General features: G+C 41.8%; 1 protein-coding gene across 1 annotated transcript in view; it reads right to left on the bottom strand.

Annotated features, from left to right (window-relative positions):
• CPE (carboxypeptidase E) overlaps positions 1-22,924 on the bottom strand; it is a 139,095-nt gene that overhangs the window by 80,929 nt on the left and 35,242 nt on the right. Inside the window, exon 2 of the mRNA XM_033941901.1 lies at positions 5,127-5,323. Within this exon, the coding sequence (XP_033797792.1) occupies positions 5,127-5,323 (197 nt within the window). The remainder of the gene's footprint in view (positions 1-5,126; positions 5,324-22,924) is intronic.

Genomic DNA, 22,924 nt, shown 5'->3' with positions numbered 1-22,924 from the left:
AATTGATTGTCTCATCTTTTGGATACAGGTTTGTTCTCACTTTCAGTAGGGAACACTATGTTGGGGCCAGAAGGTCAGCAGGAAGTTCATGAGCCAAAACAGAAGCAAAAAGATATGACCTGCTGGATTTTGTTAAACTACATTACCACCCCCACCCCCACCCCCTTTACAAAACCACAAAAACTTTTTTTTTTAGCGCAGGCAGGCACACTGCTCCTAACACTCAGAGTTCCTATGAGCATCAGGAGCAGCGCAGAGCATTCAGCGCACCAGCCTGCACTAAAAAAAACATTACTTAAATTTCTACATATTTCAACTGTGATTTGATGTAGGTAAAACTCACTTTAAGCAGTTTATAGAGATAGCTTTAGTTTCAGCATGCAAAACTGCATAATTTGTTCACTAGTAGTAAGTAAAGTTTGAAAAAAAATAAAAACTTACCTCTAAAACTGACACACCCTACTGGCAGGGATTCCCAGGCTCCACCAGCTGAAGAGTCATTTTTGGAGTCCTGAGCAGACTCGTCCTCCCAGCACACGTGCAGAGGGGTTCCAAATGAACGGAGCATGCACGAGAAGAGGGGGGGGGGTGTCGATGTTGCTGACTGCTGAGGAGAATGAGTCTGCTCAGGAGTCAGGACTCCATAAAGGACTCTTCAGCTGGTGGAGCCTGGGGATCTCCACCAGCTACATTAACAACATGCGTCGCCCCTAGGTGAGCCTTAAGAGAAACCGGGTGGGCCCTTGCCCACTCAGGCCCACCCATGGCTACACCACTGCTCAAACTCAAAAATAACTTTAAAACAGGCAGGCCTAACTTGTGCAAAATGAGCATAAGATATATCAGTGTTCCAAAAGGAAAGTTCTGTACACTCAGAAGTACCCCAAATTAGTTTCACAAACAAAAGAAAAATCCACAGATAGCGGGAGAGGTGAACCCACACTCTACCACCCAAACATCACAGGCAGAAAAAACATTTGTTAATGTGAAAACAGCGATGTGAAAAAACTAATGTTTAGTCCCAATAATAAAGTCCACCGGCCGACAATCGTTTCGTGGCAATGAGCCACTGCTTCAGGGCCTCAGTATAAAAAATACTCAGTTTAATGGACCAATTATCTATTCAGCATGCCGCTGTGTTCATTAGCAGAGGAGAAAACACACCAATCAGATAATTGGTCCATTAAACTGAGTATTTTTTATATGAGGCCCTGAAGCAGTGGCTGATTGCCACGATACGATTGTCGACCGGTGGACTTTATTATTACATAGTAACATAGTAGATGACAGCTGATAAAGACCCGAATGGTCCATCCAATCTACCCAACCTGATTCAATCTAAAAATTTGTTGGGGGTGTTGTTTTTTTTTCTTTTTCTCAGCTATTTCTGGGCAGGAATCCAAAGCTCTGCCTGGTACTGTTCTTGGGACTGAACATTAGTTTTTTCACCTCGCTGTTTTCTGCCTGTGATGTTTGGGTGGTAGAGTGTGGGTTCACCTCTCCCGTTATCTGAGGACTTTTTTTTTCTTTCGTTTGTGAATCTAATTTGGGGTACAGCTATGTTGGTTGTAGCATTATTAATGGAGTGAAGTTTTTTGTTTTTGACTATTTTTCCCTCCATTCCCTATTTTTGATTTTTTTTTTGTTTACACCCAGAAGTACCAACATTTTCACTTGCTGCTTGATGTGTGCATCACTTTCAGGAAAATTTAAGCAGACGGTGGTGGGGAGAGGAATTCTATTTATGCCACCTAAAAAATCAGCACCCAAAAAAAAAATCCACGCTTAATGCTATTCTATAAACTGCAACCAGAGTGAGGTTCAGTTTATAAAATATGCGTAGTGCCTGTTTGTGTGCCTAAAATTGAGGTGCGGCCATTTATGTCAACAAAAACCTGGTCTAAATGCCTGTGCCCAAATTGTGCAGAGATCAGGCATATTCTATAACAGTGCACCTAACTTTCAGGGACACCCACAATCCGCCCATATGCCTCCCCTGGCCATGCCCCCTTTTGAGATCCATGCAATAAAATTTACACACACCACTTTATAGAATACGCTTAGAAAGTTGTGTACATAAATTCTAATTAGTGCCAACAATTGCTTGATAATTGGTAATTATCAGTGTGGATTGGCTTGTTAAATAATCAAGTTACATGTGCAAATCGGAATGTGCACAGATTTATGTATACAACTTTAGTGGCAGTGTTCAGAATCTAGGAGACAGGGTTTTTTTTTTAATTTCTTTATTCAGTTTTAACTCTTGCAACAAGTGTACAAAATTCAATCAGATAATTCGTACAAATCACTTGACATTCTAACAATTATTGTCAAATGCATATAAAAATGACCCCTCCCCCACCCATCCCATTCATCAGGAATAAACCCATTAAATCACATACCTCCCCATCCCCACATTAAATATGGGGATGTAATAAAAAGGTGTCCAATAAAAAGGTGTCCAATCATTAGAATATGCAATCAATGGCCCCCAAATCTTTTTGAAACTATTATAATTTCCTTGCTATATAGCAAGCACTCTCTCCATTTTATAAATATGACAAACTGAATTCCACCAAAAGGTATAATTAAGTTTAGTATAGTCCTTCCAATTTCAAGTAATATGTTGAATGGCAACCCCTGTCAGTATTAGCAAAAATTTATAGTTATTTGCTGAAATTTGACTCTTGAATCTCATAGACGTTCCAAATAAAATAGTATCATAGGATAGGGCAACATGATTTTCTAACATTGAATTAATTTGGGACCAAATTAACTTCCAAAATGCATTGACAAAGGGACAGAAAAAAAGTAAATGATCTAGAGTCCCAGGAGACAGTTAAAATCCAGAAGCATATTTATAGTGTAGGCCCAAATTCTCTCAACTTTGCCCCTGGCTTAACTTAACTTGTTGAAAGTAAAATTACGTACAAAAAAATGGCAATACTTGCATATTTTTTAAACTCCATATAGTCCAGACAATTTTAAAATAAACACTTACCGTGCATAAACCAGTTCCTTATAGAGAAAAGGCTTGAAAGTACTCCCTTAATGTTACATATTTGTGGTCCAAGAATTAGTATTCCAGTTAAAATTACAATAAAAGCAAGGGTGTCAAAGGTTCCTGTGAAAGAGTAAGGGGGTTATCTTCGCTAATGTTACCATTCCACCTCCATACAGCAGGGGCTGCCAGCCCAAGACTGAGTGGACTACATGTCCCAGACCACACTGGGTTTTACAAGTCAGTACTGAGCTACCTTAACAAGGTCAGGGAGCAGGGTTCAGCAGGGAGGTGTTTATCAGCATCACACTAATTTCTTTAAAGATGGTATATGGGATCAAAAAGGAGATATCCACAGGAAAAACAAAATCCGATGGTTGAGAATCTCAGAAACCAGCTTGGACAAATAGCAATAAATTTCTCAGCCCATCATTGATTCTCAAAACCTCCCCCTCCTATTTCTAACACTCTATGGGATTGTGATTTTCCTATTGGTGTTTATTTGCCACAGAGGAGAATCATTGGGAAGAGGTCCCCATGAGAGAAAAGTCTCTGAGGAAGAAAGGAGCCCCGGAAAGAGATTTCCCCTTTCCTAGCTGTAGGCTGAGGGAGCCTTGGAAAGGTTTGGGACGTGTGCAAGAACCTCCAGGGGTAACTGGTCTCTACTGAAGCAGAGTAAGCCAAGCCCATAAAGAAAATAAATGTGGAAGTGACTCAAGGCTATGCCTTTCCTGAGTCTGTGAAGAAACAGACTCAGGACTCTAGAAAAAATAAAAGCTTTCTTGTTGTTGTACCTTTTTACAGTGGTTGTTTGTGCTGTTTTGAGTGCATGTGGGCAGAGCTCTGGATGGGTTTGGACTGGACTCTGCCACAGTTCCATACTAGTCAGGCATGTGTTTCCATAAAGACATAAAGATGTGTGAAGTAAAAGGAGCTGTTGGCAAGTCAAATTCATCTCAATGGGTGTTGCTTGAAATGTGCCATGATGAAAGTGGGGGGCAGGGAATTTAGGTTAGTTCATACTCTTTTTCAGTAATCACTCACAATGAATTACATTCAGGTACAGTAGATATCTCTCTGTCCCTGAAAGGCTCAAAGTCTGTTTGTAGCCAAGGCAATGGAAGATTGAGTGATTTTCCTAAGATAAGGTGCAGCAGCAATAGGAAGCAGAATATTCTGGAATTCCTTCTTAAGTCATCCAGGATACAAAGTCAGAGTCCCTGAAGCTATTAAATAGAGGATTGCTTGTGGCAAAGAATGTTGCACAAGCCTATAACATCTCCACAATGGTTGTAAATGGATATAAATTATTGTACCAATAGTACCTCACACCTGTATGTTTGCATAGGATCAATCCCATTGTGGTGAGCAAGGATCCTATGAACATATATGGTGGACCTGTCCCAAGGTGGGTCTGTTTTGGGATATAATCTTTTCTTTGCTGACAGGTATCTGCGGGGTGATAATCGTAAAAGATATGGGCTGTGTGTTTTATTGAATATGAAACCAGCGGGTAATTCTAATAAGTTCCATAAAATGATAGCAACCATTGTTATGGCAGCTCGATCGGTGCTGGCAGCAGCGTGCAGGCGAGTGGAAGTTCCGACACACTCCCATATTATCAGTCAAGATTGACTTTGTCTTCCATATGTCCACGTTGACTGGTATGAAACATCATAGACTGGGTGGTGTTCTTGACCCTTTGGAAGCCTTATATTAAGTAGTACGGTTCCACAGGAGCCCGTATGTGATTTGGCATGGGATTTCATTGCTGGTTTAGCTAAGCATCCAGGGGAGGGAGGAGAGAATGTTGGGGGTGTTCTGGTTTCTTTCTATTGTTTCTGAGTCAATGTGCGTTGCATCAAAGAACAGTTGTACGTTACATCAAAGGTGATGACGCACTGCATCAAACGACAGTTGTATATTTCATTTTGGACTGCTGAGGGGGGTTTTTTTTTCCCTTTTTTCAATCAATAAATAAAAAATGGAGGAGGAGGCTCTAAGTTGGACTGGTAGGATTCACTGACGTGAAAGAAAATCACATTTCCAACCCTTGTGGGAACTATCCATAATGCTAGTGCTTTCACGTACAAAACTGTCTTCACACACACAATGCTATACAAACCTGAGATGCTGCTTTCTCAAACCCATCTGGATTCAGGGAAGGCATGATATGGATGCGGGTACTGTGGATAAGGTTGATTATGGTCTCATTTCCTTTCTGGTATTCATTGCAAAGGTACTGAGCCAAATAAATAAGTAGCTCCCGGCCAACTGCCTCATTCCCATGCATGTTTCCGACATACTTGAACTCCGGCTCACCTGTAATACAAAATGATCCCGTTCAGACACTGGTAAAGAGATACCAACAAGTATGCTTGAAATACCATATATTTTAATGAAAATAATACTGGTGTCATTCTGTAACACATTTTTGCACTGGATCAAAAACTGAAAAACCACCATTGTTTTTAACTTTAAAAAATTAAAATTGATAAAAGAGTGTCCTAATTTGCCAATAACTCTTTAAAACTGGACCATGTTTCCCCATTGCTGAGAAAACTCCATTGGCTTCCGGTCCATCGTAGGATACAGTTCAAGTGTGCATGTGTGGTTTTCAAACTCCTTTATGGAATATTTGACTCTTTGATTCCGCTTAGTGGGAATTCCTTTAGATTCTGCTATTCAAGAATTACAATTCACAAATTAGCATTTCCTTCTCTGAAAGGTATTAAAAGCACTGGGAATCTTAGTAAATCTTTTACTTTTAAATTGGTGAGAATTTGGAATGGACTATCAGATTGTCTAAGACTGGTAGATCAATTATTTCAATGTCGAAAAAGTTTAAAAACCTGGTTGTTTTCACAATAGTTAATCTGATTTTAGCAGTCATATAGTAATTTTAAGCAATTCAACATACTTTTTTCTAACTTTTTCCATCCTTCTAATCTAACCAATCTCTGTTTTTAATCCCACAGTTTTTACTTGTTATGTTTCATTTTTTAACAAACTATAAACCGAGTCGAGCTCCTTAGGGAGTAGATTCGGTATATAAAATGAAGATTAGATTAGATAATGTTATGTTATATAAAGCATTTATATCCTGCCAAATCCCCACATATAGGTTCAAAGAGGGTCAAGGCAAAGCTATAACTTTTATGTTTGCACACTCAGCAATGATACGTTGATAAAAAGATATTTTATGCAAAAAATCTAGCAACATGTATTTTATTAAATAAACCTTCAATATCTGCACTTTATTGTGGAAAATAACAAAGCCTGCAATGCCGTTCAACTCTAAATCAAGATCATAGGGTCTAACTATAAAGGAGCATTAACTGATTATAGACCAGCGGTCTCAAACACACGGCCCACAGGCCGCATGTGGCTCTCCAGGTTTTATTTGCAGCACGCGGTCTGGACTGGATCATTTTCTTCCTTTTGGAGCAGCAGCATGTCTGGCCGGCTCGTTCCGTTCAAAGCCACGGGTTGGCGGCTCCTTGCGCTATCTACTCCTGCTTCCCTTCCCTTCTCACCGCTGCCATCGGGGAACAGGCCGGCACCGTGCTCTTTGATCTCCCTGCTTCTCTCGCCGCCCGACGTCAATTCTGACGTCGAGAGGACGTTCTGGCTAGCCAATCGCTGCCTGGCTGCCCGGAACGTCCTTTCCGACGTTAGAATTGACATCGGGCGGTTGGCCCCGTTGAAAAGAGAAGCATGGAGATCTCGGACTGTTCCCAATGGCGGCAGCAGAAGCCTATTCCCCAGCGGCGGTGGCATAGGGAGGGCAGGAAGGAAGAAAGAAAGAAGGGGGGGACAGGGAGCCAGAAACAAAGCAAAAAATGGGACACAGAGTCAGAGAAAGACAAACATAGAGAAAGAAAGAAAAAGTTGGGGGAGGGAATAAGGTCTGGAGGAGAGGAAGCATACAGAAGGCTGAAAGAAGGAAAGAAATATTGGATGCTCAGTCAGAAGAATAAAGTGCAACCAGAGACTCATGAAATTACCAAACAAAGGTAGGAAAATGATTTTATTTTCAATTTAGTGATTGAAATGCGCCAGTTTTGAGAAAGAAAAGATATTAAACTTTAAATGTGAGTGCTGCAGAAAAAATAGAGTACTTGGAGGGCCACAGAAAAAATAGTTAATGTCTTATTAAAGAAATGACAATTTTGCATAAGGTAAAACTCTTTATAGTTTATATATCTTTCCTTTTTGGTGCAATTAGTGATCCAAGATGGCCGTGGTGCAGACGCTCTGAGAGAGACGCTTCTGACCGCTCCAATCTCTTTTTCCTTTCTATCTACTTACTTTAAAATGCCGAAGAGAAGGGGAAGGAGCGCAGCTAGCGCCTCGTGGCGCCCCGAGGTCCCCTCCTTCGGCAGAATTGATGAGATTTTGCGGCGGCTAGAGGAGGCAATCCCTTCAATGTCGGGAGTGAGCCCGTTGAGAGCACCGGAAGAGGGCGAGACCGGGGTAGGCTCTCCAGGGCTGGAAATCACCTTAAGCCCTGACTTGAGAGTTCCACCTCTGTGTCTCAGGTTAGCCAATTCTCCAGGGGTGGAGGAAACCCCGGAGATGGGGGAAGTACTCCCTCGAGAGGCAGCAGAGTCATCACAGGAGACTGAGGAGGCAGTACTCTCTGTTCAGAGAGTAACTGCAGAAGAAACCAGGGAAGAACAAGCTACCGGAGGTGAAAGATCCCAGCCAGTACCTATCCAGAGAAACTTGTCTTCTTTTGACGGTGAGCATTTCTATACTCAGCAAAGTTTTCCAATTTTTGAAAAACCAGCACAAGTGACTTTAGATTCATTATGGGACTTGATTACAAATTTTACTAAGACTATTAGTCCCAATTTCCAATATATAGAGGGGAAATTGATTCAACACTCTAGAGAGCTGAAAGATTTATCAACGGATATGACTGTTTCAAAAGCCATGACTCAAAAACTTGATCAAGAAATTTCTATGACCAAACAAGTACAGGAGTCCCTAATTAAAGACAATATTAATTTAAGAAGAAAATTAGAGACACTTGAAAATAACTCCCGGAATAATAATTTGAGATTAATTAATTTTCCTAGATTGACTTCGATTACCCCTAGGGAAATGCTTAGGAGATATTTGATAGAAATATTAGAAGTGTCAGAAGAAACCCTACCACCGTTTGCTCAAGTATACTACTTGCCAAATAAAGAAGGGGCCCCAATGCAAGTTAAAGCATCAAATCAAGTATTACTGAATGTTTCTGAATTGTTAGAAACTTCAGATAGAGAAACAGCTGTACCTTCCACATTGATTTTGACTGTAGCTCTCGCTATTGATAAAACATGGTTATTGAGACTTTTCTTTAAAAATAGACACAAAGAGTTCCTTGGTTGTAAAATACAAATGTTTCCTGACCTTTCCAGAGAAACTCAAAAGCGACGTAGAGAATTTTTGTTGTTGAAACCTGGAGTCACATCACTGGGAGCAACTTTTTACTTGAGACATCCTTGCAAATGTATTATTTACTACCGTTCATTTAAATATGTTTTCTTTGAACCACAACAATTAACAGCTCACAACAATTAACAGCTTTTCTGGCTACGTCTAGACTGGATAAAGAGAAAATAATATCTCCATAATTATATATCTGCCTATCTCTCAGTTTTGTCTGCATTCTATTTTTCTTTTAATAATATTTCTTTGTTCGCTCTAATGAAATCTTGGATCTACATTTGAGGACTTGAGTTGAGTTGGTTAGAAGATTTCTTGTATTTAGTTTCTTTATTGGACTGTATATGATTTATATTGGATATAGTTCTCATCCTTACTAACTTACTTTCTGTACAAGTGAATATTTGATATGTCATTTGAAAAATTAATAAAAATAATTAAATATATATCTTTCCTTTTAACTGTTAAAGGAAAGTTTTATAAACTATAAAGAGTTTAACCTCATGCAAAATTGTCATTTCTTTAATACGACATTAACTATTTTTTTTCTGCGGCCCTCCAAGTACCTACAAATCCAAAATGTGGCCCCGCAAAAGGTTTGAGTTTGAGACCACTGTTATAGACCTACAGTATATACTCGAATATAAGTTGATCCAAATATAAGTCAAGATCCCCTTTTTCCCCAAATATAAGTCGAGACCCCCTTCACCCCCCCCAAAAGAAGGAAAAATGGATCTTATGCATATTCATTGGGGAAATCCTGAAAACCTGACTGGAATACGGCTCTCGAGGACCGGAGTTCCCTACCCCTGCTTTAGACTATAAAGAAACTTATATTTGCTAATGTCACAAAAAACAAGGGGCCTTAGCACATGCTTATACGGATCATTCCTGTGTACTAAGATCATTTTTTCTGCATGGGTAAAATGGTCAAGTTTTCAATTTTTATTTTTTTTTAATTAATGGCCAAGTGCATATTTTCTCTTTAGCACATGAGCCCCTACTGCCACCTATTTTGTAGGCAGTGATGACTCATAAGCTAACCAAATGCTAATCTGTACATGACGATGTAGCTATGCTAATTGATTAGTGCAGAACATGCTATATCTCCACCCTCAACCCTAAATAATAAAATCTATTTTTTTAGCACATTTGAAGCATGCACAGATGTGAAACTTATTGAGATATGGTTCTCTACTGACTCTTCTCCAAAACATCCCTAAAATATGCCAGGTTTGAGGGCATAGATGTGCAGGATGCAGCCTCCAAAATTGAACACGATACTCCAAGTCTGGCCTCACCCATGATTTGTTCAGGGGCATCAACACCTCCTTTCTTCTGCTGGTTATACCCCTCTCTATGAAGCCCAGCATTCTTCTGACTGCAGCCACCGCCTTGCCGCACAGTTTCATCACCTTGAGATCTTCAGACACACTATTCAGTCATGTTGGTTAGTGGAAGGAGGATTGGGTTGTATTTGTTTGTTTTTAAACACTGACTGTGGCGTTTAGAGAAACACCCACACCCAGCCATGAGATTTCCGCCATGAGATTGTTTGATGTAGAAGCTCATTATGGGCTTGTTGGGCCTCCAATAGCATGTCTTATTATTAAGAATTTTGTGTTGCCCATATTGGCAACTGAGGATAGGGACTAGGTGCTCCAGTCTCTGCAATTCCCTCTCTTTTGTTTTCTTTTGGTGACTAAAGTATGCCAGAATCTCCCCTCATAACACAGCCTTGGCTTTCTCTCAATAGAGGATGGTGTCCATAACATGATTCTGGTTAAACTCCACAATGTCTCTCCACTTTTGCCCTAAATAAACATGAAATTGAGGATCTCTATATAATTTAACATTGCAGAGGAGACAAAGTCTGGGGATCATACTGAAGAGTCCTAGCCACCCATGCATGATCGGACACCTCAACTGGGCCTATGGTAGAACTTCTCATCTTAGTAAAATGAGAGCGGGATAGCAACTAGTAGTCAAGTCTAGACATGTTAGAGTGCGCTCTAGATAGATGAGTGTAATCATGGACCAATGGGTGTAAAATACATCCCAGATTCAAAGCCATACTTAGCATGGATAAGACCCTTAGTGTTCCAACCAAACTACTACACACTAACTGGGAACGATCCATAATAGGATCAAAGGCCTCATTAAAGTCACTCCCAATTGGAAAAGCAAAGCATCAAACTCTTGAAGATCTTTCAACAGTTTAGCGTTAAATCGTTTATCAAAGTGATTTGAAGCGTATACATTGCAGTGCACTAACTCTTTTCTGCCTAATGTAGCTTGAACTATTACATATCATCCCTCTGAGTCATGAATTATTTTGTGAGTAGTAATTAAGATATCTTTCTTTACATAGTATAAGCACACACCCTTTCCGCCTTTGTACTGGGGATTCAAAATAGCCCTGTCCCTACCAGCGAGCTAGTTTACCATGCTCAGCTACGCCTAAGTGAATTTCCTGAAGAAAAGCTAGAGGCCTTCAATCTGTTTAACACCCTCAAGATTTTATATCATTTTATTGGGGAATGTATACCACCGACATTCCATGTTACCAGTTTAAAAATATTCTTAGGAGAGTCCCAGCCACCACTTCTCCCTACTCGCACACTAGAGCACTATATAGAGCCTAAAGCTTAGTTGCACAAATTCAACACAGGCAGGACAGAAGATTCATCTCTCTCTTGCCCCCTACCTCTAGCCCCTCCCCCTCTGCTTCTGGTTGGCTATAGCCCCTCCCAAGCAAGCACTCAGGTGACCTCACTAGCCTTGCTACCTATTTCATTTGAATCCTCTCAGGGCGGAACAAACTGCCAGATTGACATAAGAGCGCGAACAAGGCGCACGTGCACCTTAGTGCATGCCTGGGTGCGCCTCCTGAGTGCACCTCCCTATTCTCACTACCTCACTTCTTGTATATTTCAGTTTCCTTTCTCTGTTCTTCTCCTTATGGTTCCAATTCACTTTCTGCTTCTCATTCTCACTCTCCCCAGTCTTACTCCCTTCCTCTCCACTCTAAAAGTCCTCAATATCCTCCTCCTTTTTCTATCCCCCTTACCAGTCATCTTGTCATTTATTTATTTCGATTTCTATCCCATTCTCCCAGAAGCTCAGAACGGGTTACAAGTAGACATTCACAATCGTTTGAAAACAGACTAGTCATGACAACAAATAGGTTACAGTAGACAATAACAGAGCTTATTCAAGAGACCAGATTGGTCATAGCGAAGAGTACTAGAAGTATATTGAGGAAGCAGTTTTTAATGGCCCGATTGGCGGAAGAGGAAGGTCCTTACTGCTCTGCGTCTACCTTATTCGCCACACTCAAGCATTCTCTCCCTTCCATTCATCCATCTCCTTTGTCTTTGATCACCACCTGCCTTCGTCATTGTCGTCATTATTCCCCTTTGCTTTGGCGCACTCTCCTACTCCTTCTGCTCACCGCTGTGGATGTCAATCTCAACCTTGGCCCTCCACGCCATTTGCTTCCCCACATGTATAACTGCCCTAACCTTTTACTTAATTCCTCTCCTTCAGTCCTCCTTTCTCATGTGCCCTATGGAATGCTTACTCTGCCTCCAACAAACTGCCCTACATTCATGACCTCTTTATCCCCCATTCCCTCCACCTGCTTGCTCTCAGACATGGCTCACTCCCAGATTTTATGCTGCTTATCCTAGGAATAAGTAGTGGATTTCCCCAAGCCATCTCAATAACGGCCTATGGACTTATTAGGAAATTATCCAAACCTTTTTTTTACACCTTGCTAACTGATTTCACCACATTCTATGGAAACAAATTTCAGAGTTTAATTACACGTTGCCTTGTCAACACTAATATTGTAGATATTGGTGCTTATAAAATGGATGCTCTCATTACACAAATCAGCACATACAAAGACTCCTGGATGCATTTTTGAACAGACTTTACATCGGCCTATCTTGTTCTAAAATACTAGTGGGAATTGACACGACCGAACCTTGCTGTCTTAATTCCTATTTCAATATTCCATCTAAAAAGAGGCTTTGTCATATGTGCTTGCACCCACATAAAAAGAATTAAGTTTAGCTGTTCCAACAGTTTGGAAGGGAAGATGATGTGTGTGTCTGCATGATTATATATTAGTAAATCCCCATTTAAAATAACTCTGGATCACATTGCAATTTCCTCCAATTTTAGAACTTCCCTTATTAAATTATAATTTTGACGGCTCTATGAGAGACTATTCCCAAGAGTCAAGTGGTTTATATCCATGATCTTGTAGTAAAAATAGGTTTGTGCAACATATGACCTCTAGCCTACTATATATACAATTAAGTGACAAGTCCATCTTGACAATATTTCATGCACCAACTAAATCTCAGTCTAAAGATCTGCTGATCTTTTAGAAATGGACAGAAGAGGCAAAACAAAACACTGATATTTGTCCACCAACCCTACACAAGCACTAAGTTATCCCCTGTGTCGGGGGGAAGCCGTCTGAGAGCACTACAGCTGTTGCTATGGAGTTTTATTCCCATTACAGGCTAATCACAATGGATGAGAGATGCCGCAGCCAGAGAGGCTTAGCCAGGGAACTTGGAAAATCGTCATGTGGTATTTACAACACAGAGAAATGATTTTGCCTATTAGAACCAAATTTTCCAAATATGGTAAAGCATCTAGTTTTCAAAAAGATTTTGTATGCACAGAATGAGAGAGAAGTAGAGTTCTCTCTCATTCTGTGCATACAAAATCGTTGCCAGTTTTCTACAGTCATAATTAAGACACTGAGAGAAAGAAGGCAGGATGCAGGGCAAGACAGGGGTCAGGATTCTGAATCTGAGGATGAGGGGGGTGGCTTATGCTTTAAAACTGTGATCATTGTTAAAATAATATGTCAAAGTTTTTTATGTAATACTTCAGATTAGCATGCCTTAAAATCAATTTAACATGTGGTAACTATGAACTAAATAAAAAATTATCATGTATTAATCTATATATATATAAAATCGGAGGTATGTATGTATGTATGTGTGTGTGTGTGTGTATGTGCCGCGATCACGCAAAAACGGCTTGACCGATTTGAACGAAACTTGGTATGCAGATCCCTCACTACCTGGGATGATATGTTCTGGGGGTCTCGCGGCCCACCTGCACATGTGGGCGGAGCTACAAACATAAAATCAGATTTCACCTATTCATGTCAACGGAAAAAATGTAAAAAGCTGACATTCTCACAGTAATTCAAAAACGGCTTGACCGATTTGAACGAAACTTGGTATGCAGATCCCTCACTACCTGGGGTGATATGTTCTGGGGGTCTCGCGGCCCACCTGCACACATGGGCGGAGCTACAAACAGAAAATCAGATTTCACCCATTCATGTCAATGGAAAAAATGTAAAAAGCTGCCATTCTCACAGTAATTCAAAAACGGCTTGACCGATTTGAACGAAACTTGGTATGCAGATCCCTCACTACCTGGGGTGATATGTTCTGGGGGTCTCGCGGCCCACAACTCTATGTTGCTTGCTCAGGGCTGGGTTCACCCAAGAATTTATATGTTCTTGCTCCAGGAGGTGAAACTAAAAATGTTGTTTATAATCACGTTTTGCGTTAGTTGTATTGTATTCATTTTGCCAAATATTTCACATTATAATTTGAATATTGTACTTTTTATTAAGCTGTAAAAAAATAATTTCATTCACCACTATAAAGTATCTTTATTTGAATCCATTTACAGTGTTATTGCTATAATTAAATACCCGTGCAACGCCGGGGCATCAGCTAGTAGTTTATAAAAGCCTTATATGCTTTATAAATTTGATACATTTAAAGACAGTTAACATAAATGTGTAAAAACAAACTAAAAGCAACGGCTGAAAATTGAGGAAAATGGCCAAAACGTTTTCAGTGTGCATTTAAATCCCTGGACACCCATGATTAAAATATTTTCCTCTTTACAGAAATGGTTATTTAAATACTACTGGTCCTCTCTCCCTGAGATTCTGATAATTGAACTCATAATAAATCCTTTACTGAGAACAACCCCGGAAAAACAAAAATAAAATACACTTCTCCCTCTGCATTCACTGTGATAGGGGATTAACAGACCCGTGAATACAGAAAAACTGCGAATAACTTTTTCACATGTTATTCACTGTTTTCTATTATAAACCATCGTGAATATGGTGGGAGAACTGGCCTGTTCCTGAAGGAGAGGCAAAACACGGTGTAGAAAGTGCTGGGAATCAGCGATTCTCTCTGTAAACACTTGGAATCAGCGATTTCTCTATGCAAGCTGATGTAATTTGGGGGGAGGAGCCAGCAAACTAATAACCGTGAATAATCGAAACTGCGATTGCTGAAACCGTGAATACGGAGGGAGAAGTGTAATCTTATTTTACAGTGAATGAAATTTTGTAGCATGGAACATTTTGGGAGCTTAACCTTTTAGGGGTATTTTCAAACCTCTACGATGCCCAAAAAATGGCATTAATCAGCACTTGGATGTCCTAATCGCTGGGACGTCCAAGTGCGCATTTTTAAAATCATTTTTATGGACGTCTTGCTGCGCATCTAAAACTAAAGGGGCCATGTTGGAGGCATGTTATGGGCTTGCTTGGACGTCTTGCAGTAATAAATCTAACCCTTCCCAAGATGTCCTGGATAGAAATTTAAAAAAACATTGCTTAGCATTAACAAAAAAAAAACAAAAACACACTGAAATTTCAACATTGGTAGTCTCACTTAAAAGGATCCTCAGAACACCACCCAAGCAATATAGCTCAGTGTGGCAGCATTCCTCATCGATCCTTGTGACTAGAATATGATGTCACAACCTTTCTAAAAATTTTCTTAGTGCTTTTTCTTTTTATCATTTCTTTTGGGATTTTATAATGACTTATTGTAACTACGTTTAAACTTCGCTTTAATTGCTGCTGCTGCACCAGCCCCGCCGATGCGTTTCATTACTTCATCAGGGTTGGGGATAATGCCGCAGCCAGCCTGAAAAGCTGCATAGCTTAGCCTTTCAAACAAACCGCCAGAGAATGTGGTGAAATCAGTTAACTTAGGGCTCCTTTTACAAAGGTGCGCTAGCGTTTTTAGCGCATGCACACGATTAGCGCGCGCTAGCCGAAAAACTACCGTGCGCTAAAAACACTAGCGCACCTTCGTAAAAGGAGCCCTTAGTGTGGTATATAAAAGGTTTGGATAATTTCCTAAAAGAGAAGACCATAAGCCATTATTGAGATAACTTGGGGGAATCCACTGCTTATTCCTAGGATAAGCAGCATAAAATCTGTTTTACTACTTGGGATCTAGCTAGGTACTTGAGACCTGGGTTGACCACTATTTGAAACAAGGTACTGGGCTTGATGGACCTTCAGTATGTCCCAGTATGGCACCTCTTATATTCTTATGTGAGCCAAGTATAGGGCAATCAAGCCATTGTGACATCACTGATGAGTTTGGCTCTTAGGCATTGGTGGAATGAGGGATTATGACATCACGGTATCAGCTCTGGAATGTTGCTACTATTTGGGTTTCTGCCAGGAACTTGGGACCTGGGTTGGCCACTGTTGGAAACAGGATACTGAGATTGTATTGCAATTCTTATGTTCTTAACACCTCGTTAGAAGCATATCAGCAGGTCATTGAAATAAAGTTTGCACTGTTGCTTTTCTGAAGAGACAACTTTTATTTCAGGGCAGGAAATCCAGCATCTGACATAAGTGTTAAAAATTCACTAGAAAAATGGTTTTAATAATAGTTATTAGCTGAACTAGACATATGTACTGGGCACTGAATTACAGAACTGAACAGCAGTGGTATGATTGCCTCCAAGAAAGTACAGTGGAATCTTGGTTTATGAGCATAATTCGTTCCAGAAGCATGCTCGTAAACCAAATTGCTCGTATATCAAAGCGAGTTTCACCATAGGAAGTAAGGGAAACTCGCTTTGATTCGTTCCACCTCCTTCTCCCCCACCCCTGAGGCTACTGGCGCTGCTCCATCCCTCCCTCCCGCTCAAACCGGCATCACACCTCCCTGCCCGCGAACGCCCCCTGCAAGAACCGCATCGCACTCCCGTGCTGGAAGTGGCATACGCCCGCACGCCTGGAGAGAACGAGAGCCAGATGGCCTTGAGCATGCGCAGATGCTCAAGACCCAGCCCAGGCAAGAGGCGGGATCTTTCCTTAACTGGCACTGGCACGCAGCAGATGGGGTAAGGAGCTTGTTTGGGTGGGCGGATGCCGCTTCCAGCACGGGGGTACGATGCGGTTCTCATGGTGGGGGCGTTCGCAGGGTGCAATGCCGATTCGAGCAAAGGGGGGGTGCTCGTTTAGCGGGACAGTGCTCGTTTTGCGAGTTAAGGTTTGCGGGAGTGTTTTGCTCATCTTGCAAAACACTCGCAAACTGAGATTCCATTGTATTAGGGTAACCGGCATGGAGCAGCTGCAGCTAACACTGTACAGCTAAAAACAGTGGTTCAGCAGGATCAGATTTTCAAAAAGACTGGGGTAACCATGGTTGAAACTCAGGCTTCAACAGGCAAGAGGAGGCCAGATTTCTTTAGCCCACAACTTTACTAACCTTGGTGACTGTGGGTATTACAAAATTTGGAAGACGGCACAGAAGTGGCCTGGACGTTTGCCCTAATGCTAGTTTTGTACCCTGCCTGTGATCCCTATGGTTTCCAGTATTCCTATAAGTGGCTCAGCATTTAGCGTATGCTGCTTGGCTTTGTAAAAGCCTACATATGTTTGCTGTTTGTACCGTCCTCTTGATGTAAATCGCCTAAAACTGATATGGCGTGGTGGTATACAAGAATAAAGTTATTATTATTATTATTTGTAATAGTATGGTGTGATCTACCAGGTCAAATGCTGCGGAAAGATTAAGTTGAATGATCAGCATCCTTTTACCTTTGTTTAGGTGCTGTCGGGCTGTGTCCGGGAGAGATCCTAGTAGTGTCTCTGTGCCGTGGTTGGTTTTGATCGTGAGGGGTGAAGTAGGTTGTGATCTTCCAGGTAGTTTGTGAGGTATTGTGCCACTGGATCTTCTATTGGTATTGAGGCAATGAGTTTGTAGTTGGAGGGGCGATCTATTGCGCCTTTTGGGTCTTTCATAATTGGGGCGATTATGATCTCACTGAGATCCTGGGGGAATTGACCCTCTGTGAACGTAGTTTGTGCCCACTGCATGAAGTGAGTTCTGAATTTGGGGAAGGCGGATTTTATCAGGTACGTAGGGCAGTTGTTCAGGTCACATGCTGCTTGACTTTATGCTTTATAGAGCCAGTACAGGTCAGGCCACTGTATCGTTGGACAGATGGCCCAAGTCCTGTATGCTGCGATGGCCTCTCCTACTGCAGGGCGCCTATATTCATGGAAGTACCGTATTTTCACGTAGATAACGCGCACCCGTGTAAAACGCGCACACGGGTATAGCGCGCGGGAAACCGAAATATATGTATAAAAATTTTTATATACCGCGCACACCCGTATACCGCGCATGCTGCCCCAACTCTCTCGTCGCCGCCCGACTCTCTTTTCGCCCGCCCCGACTCTCCTCTGGCCACCCCGACTCTCCTTTCGCCCGCCCCGACTCTCCTCTCCCCCTTGAAGTCCTGTCCCCACCCTGAAAGCCTGATGCCCCCCCCAATGTCTGATTCACCCCCCCGCAGGACCGCTCGCACCCCCACCCCGAAGGACCGTTCGCACGCACTCCCACCCGCACCTGCACCCCCACCCCCACGGACCGCTCGCACCCCCACAGCCTCCTGACCCCCCCCCTCATCATGTAGAAGCTCCTACCGGTGTCCTGCTGCTTCCTCTTAGCGGTCCCGGCCCTTCTGTGAGCCCTGCGTCTGCGCTGCTTCGTCTTCCGGCAGTCCCGCCCTTTCTCTGACATCAGAGAAATTGACATCAGAGAAAGGGCGGGACTGCCGGAAGACGAAGCAGTGCAGACGCAGGGCTCACAGAAGGGCCGGGACCGCTAAGAGGAAGCAGCAGGACACCGGTAGGAGCTTCTACATGATGAGGGGGGGGGGGTCGGGAGGCTGTGGGGGTGAGAGCGGTCCTTCGGGGTGCGGGTGGGAATGCGTGCGAGCGGTCCTGCAGGGGGGTGAATCGGACGTCGGGGGGGAACTATGTAAAAAAAAATTTGTAAAACGCGCTCACACATATAACGCGCAAGGTTATGCACGGTTTGTAAAAATTGTGTATAACGCACGCGTTATATGCGTAAAAATACGGTAGTTAAATTTGGTCTTTTCTGTGGCCAGAGACAGTAGAAATATGAATTAACAGGTAGAATAAGCATCCACAATGTTGTCCTGGAAAGTTTTTCACTCACTATCTGCAGAGATACATGAGTCATTTTATTCAATATAGCTATTAATAAGGCATGACACTGCAACAGCATAGCACTTAATACAAATTACTGCATTTTCTTTCTGATCACAGTACTCATTAACACCTCCTTAACAATTACAGAAGTGTTGTTTTTACTCACTTTCATCTAAATGAACTTGATAGAAAGAAAATGTTAATTAAACCCAAATTTAAACATCTTGAACTTATTCTATTTAGTTTCTTCTAAATGCAAATTGGGCCTTCTCTTCCACGATTCCACAGTAATTGCCACAGAATATAGCCTCAAATGTAACTCTTGCTGAAAAATGATGTGCCCTGTCAATTATGCCTTCCATACTCTTTCCTATCCACTGCTGCAGAGCTTAATCTGGCCTGCTCTGCCTTGCTTTGCCCTGCTGTCAATTCTGCAGATATATATTAGAGAATGACACGGTGGATGTTACCCGCGGCTAGCCGTGGGTAACCCGCCAAAACTTCGGGTTGCGTCAGAGGAGAAGCTTCCGCCCACACACACACGCGCGACTGAACGAACACTCCGGCGGCTTTCAACAAGCTACTCAAACCATAAAACACGCCACAAAGGTAAGGGGGAGGGAGGGAGATGCACGGACCGCGCGAGGGGTGTCAAAGGGCAGTGAGATGGTGAGAGGGAAGGGTGGATGCTGTGGGGACGGGGCGGTAAAGGGGACGGCGGGGACGGGGACTGGGCAGTGAAGGGGACGGCAGGGACAGATTTTTTCCCCGTGTCATTCTCTAATATATATTTCTACAGATTGGTAGCACCAGGTGGAAGAGAAGTAGGATTCTATAACAAAGGGCAAAGCTGTTTTCATTACGAGGGGGGAGCTGAAATGTTCTCAGCCCAACCAAGAAGAGAATGATGTGGATATGGTTCAGTCAATAATCTGAAACAATGTCAAAACAATGAATTTCATTTCCGCAAATTAGCACTTAACCAAATAAGATAACACTCTTTTCAGCTGCAGTGGCAAAATAACACTCAGAATTTAGGAAGTTAGTTAGTTGGTCTGAAAACTTTTCAGCACCCCCTTGTATGTAATAAAAGTGAGACAAGTATAGGATAAGCCATTGCGACATCACTGATGAGGTTGGATCTTATTGGTGGATTGAGACATTATGACATCACAATCTGAGCTCTGGTTACCAGACACTGAAACTCTTCACACTATGAGGGGTGCTGAAAAGTTCTCAGCCCAACCAAAAAGAGAATGATGTGGATATGGTTCAGAGAGACTACAGGAACTTCCCACAGCCATTTCCTAAAGGCTATCTGCATGGGGCAGGAGCGTAGGAAGATCGCTCCTGCCCCGAAAACCAGCTAGACCACCAGGTAAGGCCAGGGGCAAGGCGGAAGGGAGGCGGGGGTGGGCCAGAGCCGGATATTTGCGGTTTTTCGCCATTCGCAGTCCGGCTCTGCCCGTATCCCCCGCGAATAAGGAGGGAGAAGTGTAGTAAGAGTAAATGGAGAGAGGCAAAGTTAAAAAAACAGGAGAAAAAGGGAAGGAAAACTGGGAAGGAGAAGCAAGAAATGACAGGAGCTGGTAGAAGGTAGAGGGGTAGAAGGAAGAAAGGAAATGGAAATGAATAAATGCAAGATGATCTAAAATTTCAAAATGAATAAAATCTAAACAAAAAAAGCAGTCAGGGGCAAAAAAAAACATACATTAGTTATTTTTAAAGACAACAAATGTATGCTTTTCAGTAAATGAAGTTTACTTTTTTCAGCATATTAAAAGAAATATGGACGTGGCCAGCCCCATTTACTGAAAGAGAATCAGGTTGACTGAACAGATTGGCCATGGCCTAAGGGATTGCATTCAGGTTTTGGTCCCAAATATCTCAGTGAGACGAACCCTTTCCTCTTTCACAAAAACATAGCGCAGTTTTTAGCTCCAGCCACGGCAGTAACAGCTCCTTTTTCGGGATGTTAAAAAAAAAAAACCAAGAGTGGCCAAAAAGGCTCCTTCCCGAACTGAATAACTTGGCAGCTCCAAGTTAAACTAGGAAATTAATGCTACTATTTTGCCCCATCAGGGATAAGTGAATCTAATTGCACTGCTTGATACAGTATGTATCACTTGGTTTATATTATTGTATGCTCACAACTGAATGGACATTTTTTAATGAGTGAAGTTGTCATCCAGTGAAGACCTTGACACTACCCATTAGACTTTAGAGTTTAGAAATTCTCATGCACCCTCTGGGGATGGCAAACCAAAACTCGTCCTCCGTATTCGCTGTGATAGGGGATTAACAGACCCGCGAATACAGAAAAACCGTGAATAACTTTTTCATACGTTATTCGCTGTTTTCTATTAAAAAACCATCGTAAATATGGTGAAACTGCGAATAACATAGTGGGAGACCTGGCCTGTTCCTGAAGGAGAGGCAAAACATGGTGAAGAAAGTGCTGGGAATCAGCGATTTTCTCTGTAAACGCTTGAAATCAGCGATTTCTCTATGCAAGTTGATGTAATTTGGGGGGCAGGAGCCAGCAAGCTAAAACCCACAAATAATCGAAATCGTGATTGCTGAAACTGTAAATAAGGAGGGAGAAGTGTATATATCTGACCTACACAAAGATCAAATGAGGATCACTGCTTCAGAAGGTAGACAGACTTCAGCAATGATATTACTGTCACCCTATTTTTATTGCTAGTTAAAGTTCTCCCTATTGACTCACAGTATCTCGTTAATGGGCAACTATTGTGTAAAATTTAAAGAAAATAAGAACAGCAAGGTGACTTCAATGGAAAAAATAATAAAATGAAACTGAGTGTGATAATATATCAGACCATCAGATGTCACTGTTGGCTTTTAAAGGATGGATTTTAAAGTTTGCTTACAATGTGTCACTGTCTCATTGCACCAAGTACTCAGAGAAATTAAGAAAGCTGTACAGTTCATGCAGTAGGTTTTAAACTACATAATTACATTACATAGCATTTCTAGACCGCCAAACCTCTCGGATTGATGAGGTTTACAAAAAAAATAAGAAACTGGACAGCCCCAGTGACCTACAAAATGATCATACACACTTTTTTAATTCTCTAAAAATCTTACAAAGGGAGTCGATTTTAATAACTTTCTGAAATATATGTATGAGCCGGACCCTGTCCCAACTAGCTGCCTAATATGCGAGTAAACGCTGACAGAACTTCTGAGTGCAACCTCAAACAGGTGGAAAGACAAATTAAAAAAAACAAAAAAAAAAAAACGCTTAGATAACCTTGATAGGCAGATATTAAAAAAATCCTAATAAATCCTAATAATAATAATGCGGTGCGTAATGGACGATTCACTTGGAACAAAGCAAACAGTTCTGAAAATATAGGTGCCTGGCCATATAGTATCTTATAACATAGTGTCCCAAATTTGAACAAAACACGGGCTTCAAATGGAAGCCAGTGGAGTTCTCTATAATAGGATGCAATATAATCCAATTTCTTCAGATCAAAAATTAGACGCACTGCTGCATTCTGGATTTTACATAATCTCATTAGGCTTGTATGATGCCCAGCAAGGTGTTCTGAATTACAGTAATCTAGAGCAGTGTTTTTCAACCTTTTTATACCCATGGACCAGCAGAAATAAAAGAATTATTTTTGTGGACCAGCGGTTGAAGAACAGTGCTATAGAGTCCCCTTCAGTTAGTTCCAAAGTAATCGAACAGCAAGCACTAAAACAGAAAAATAGGAAGGGGGGACTAACATTTCTGTTCTGCCACAAACTTACCTGAAACCCAGCAGCAGCCACAAAATCCTGGCGCAACAGGATTAAAGAAGGGAGGGAACACAAAAATAGCCAATCAGAAGCCTGCCGCCAGCAACCAATGAGTGACGGGCTCAAAGGTCAAAGCCTGGTTTAGCTGCTAGTCTCGTGTGACCTTCATTAACGGCAATTGTATTTCACGTTTTCTAGGGTTCCCTGTGTGTAATGTAGTCATTTTCTGGTGCCACACACAACATGGTAGCTAGTCTCGTTGACTGACGTCATCGTCCGCGACCACATGGGATCAGCTCCTGACGTCAGAGCTCGTAGCCAAGAGAGCATGGCAGTACCGTGGTTGTGATTTCCTGCAGCTGGGC

The sequence above is a fragment of the Geotrypetes seraphini genome, chromosome 1 (assembly GCF_902459505.1).
Source record: "Geotrypetes seraphini chromosome 1, aGeoSer1.1, whole genome shotgun sequence".
Taxonomy (NCBI): Eukaryota; Metazoa; Chordata; class Amphibia; order Gymnophiona; family Dermophiidae; genus Geotrypetes; species Geotrypetes seraphini.
Note: the sequence above shows the minus strand (reverse complement) of the source record. Positions and strands in the feature narration are given on the sequence as shown.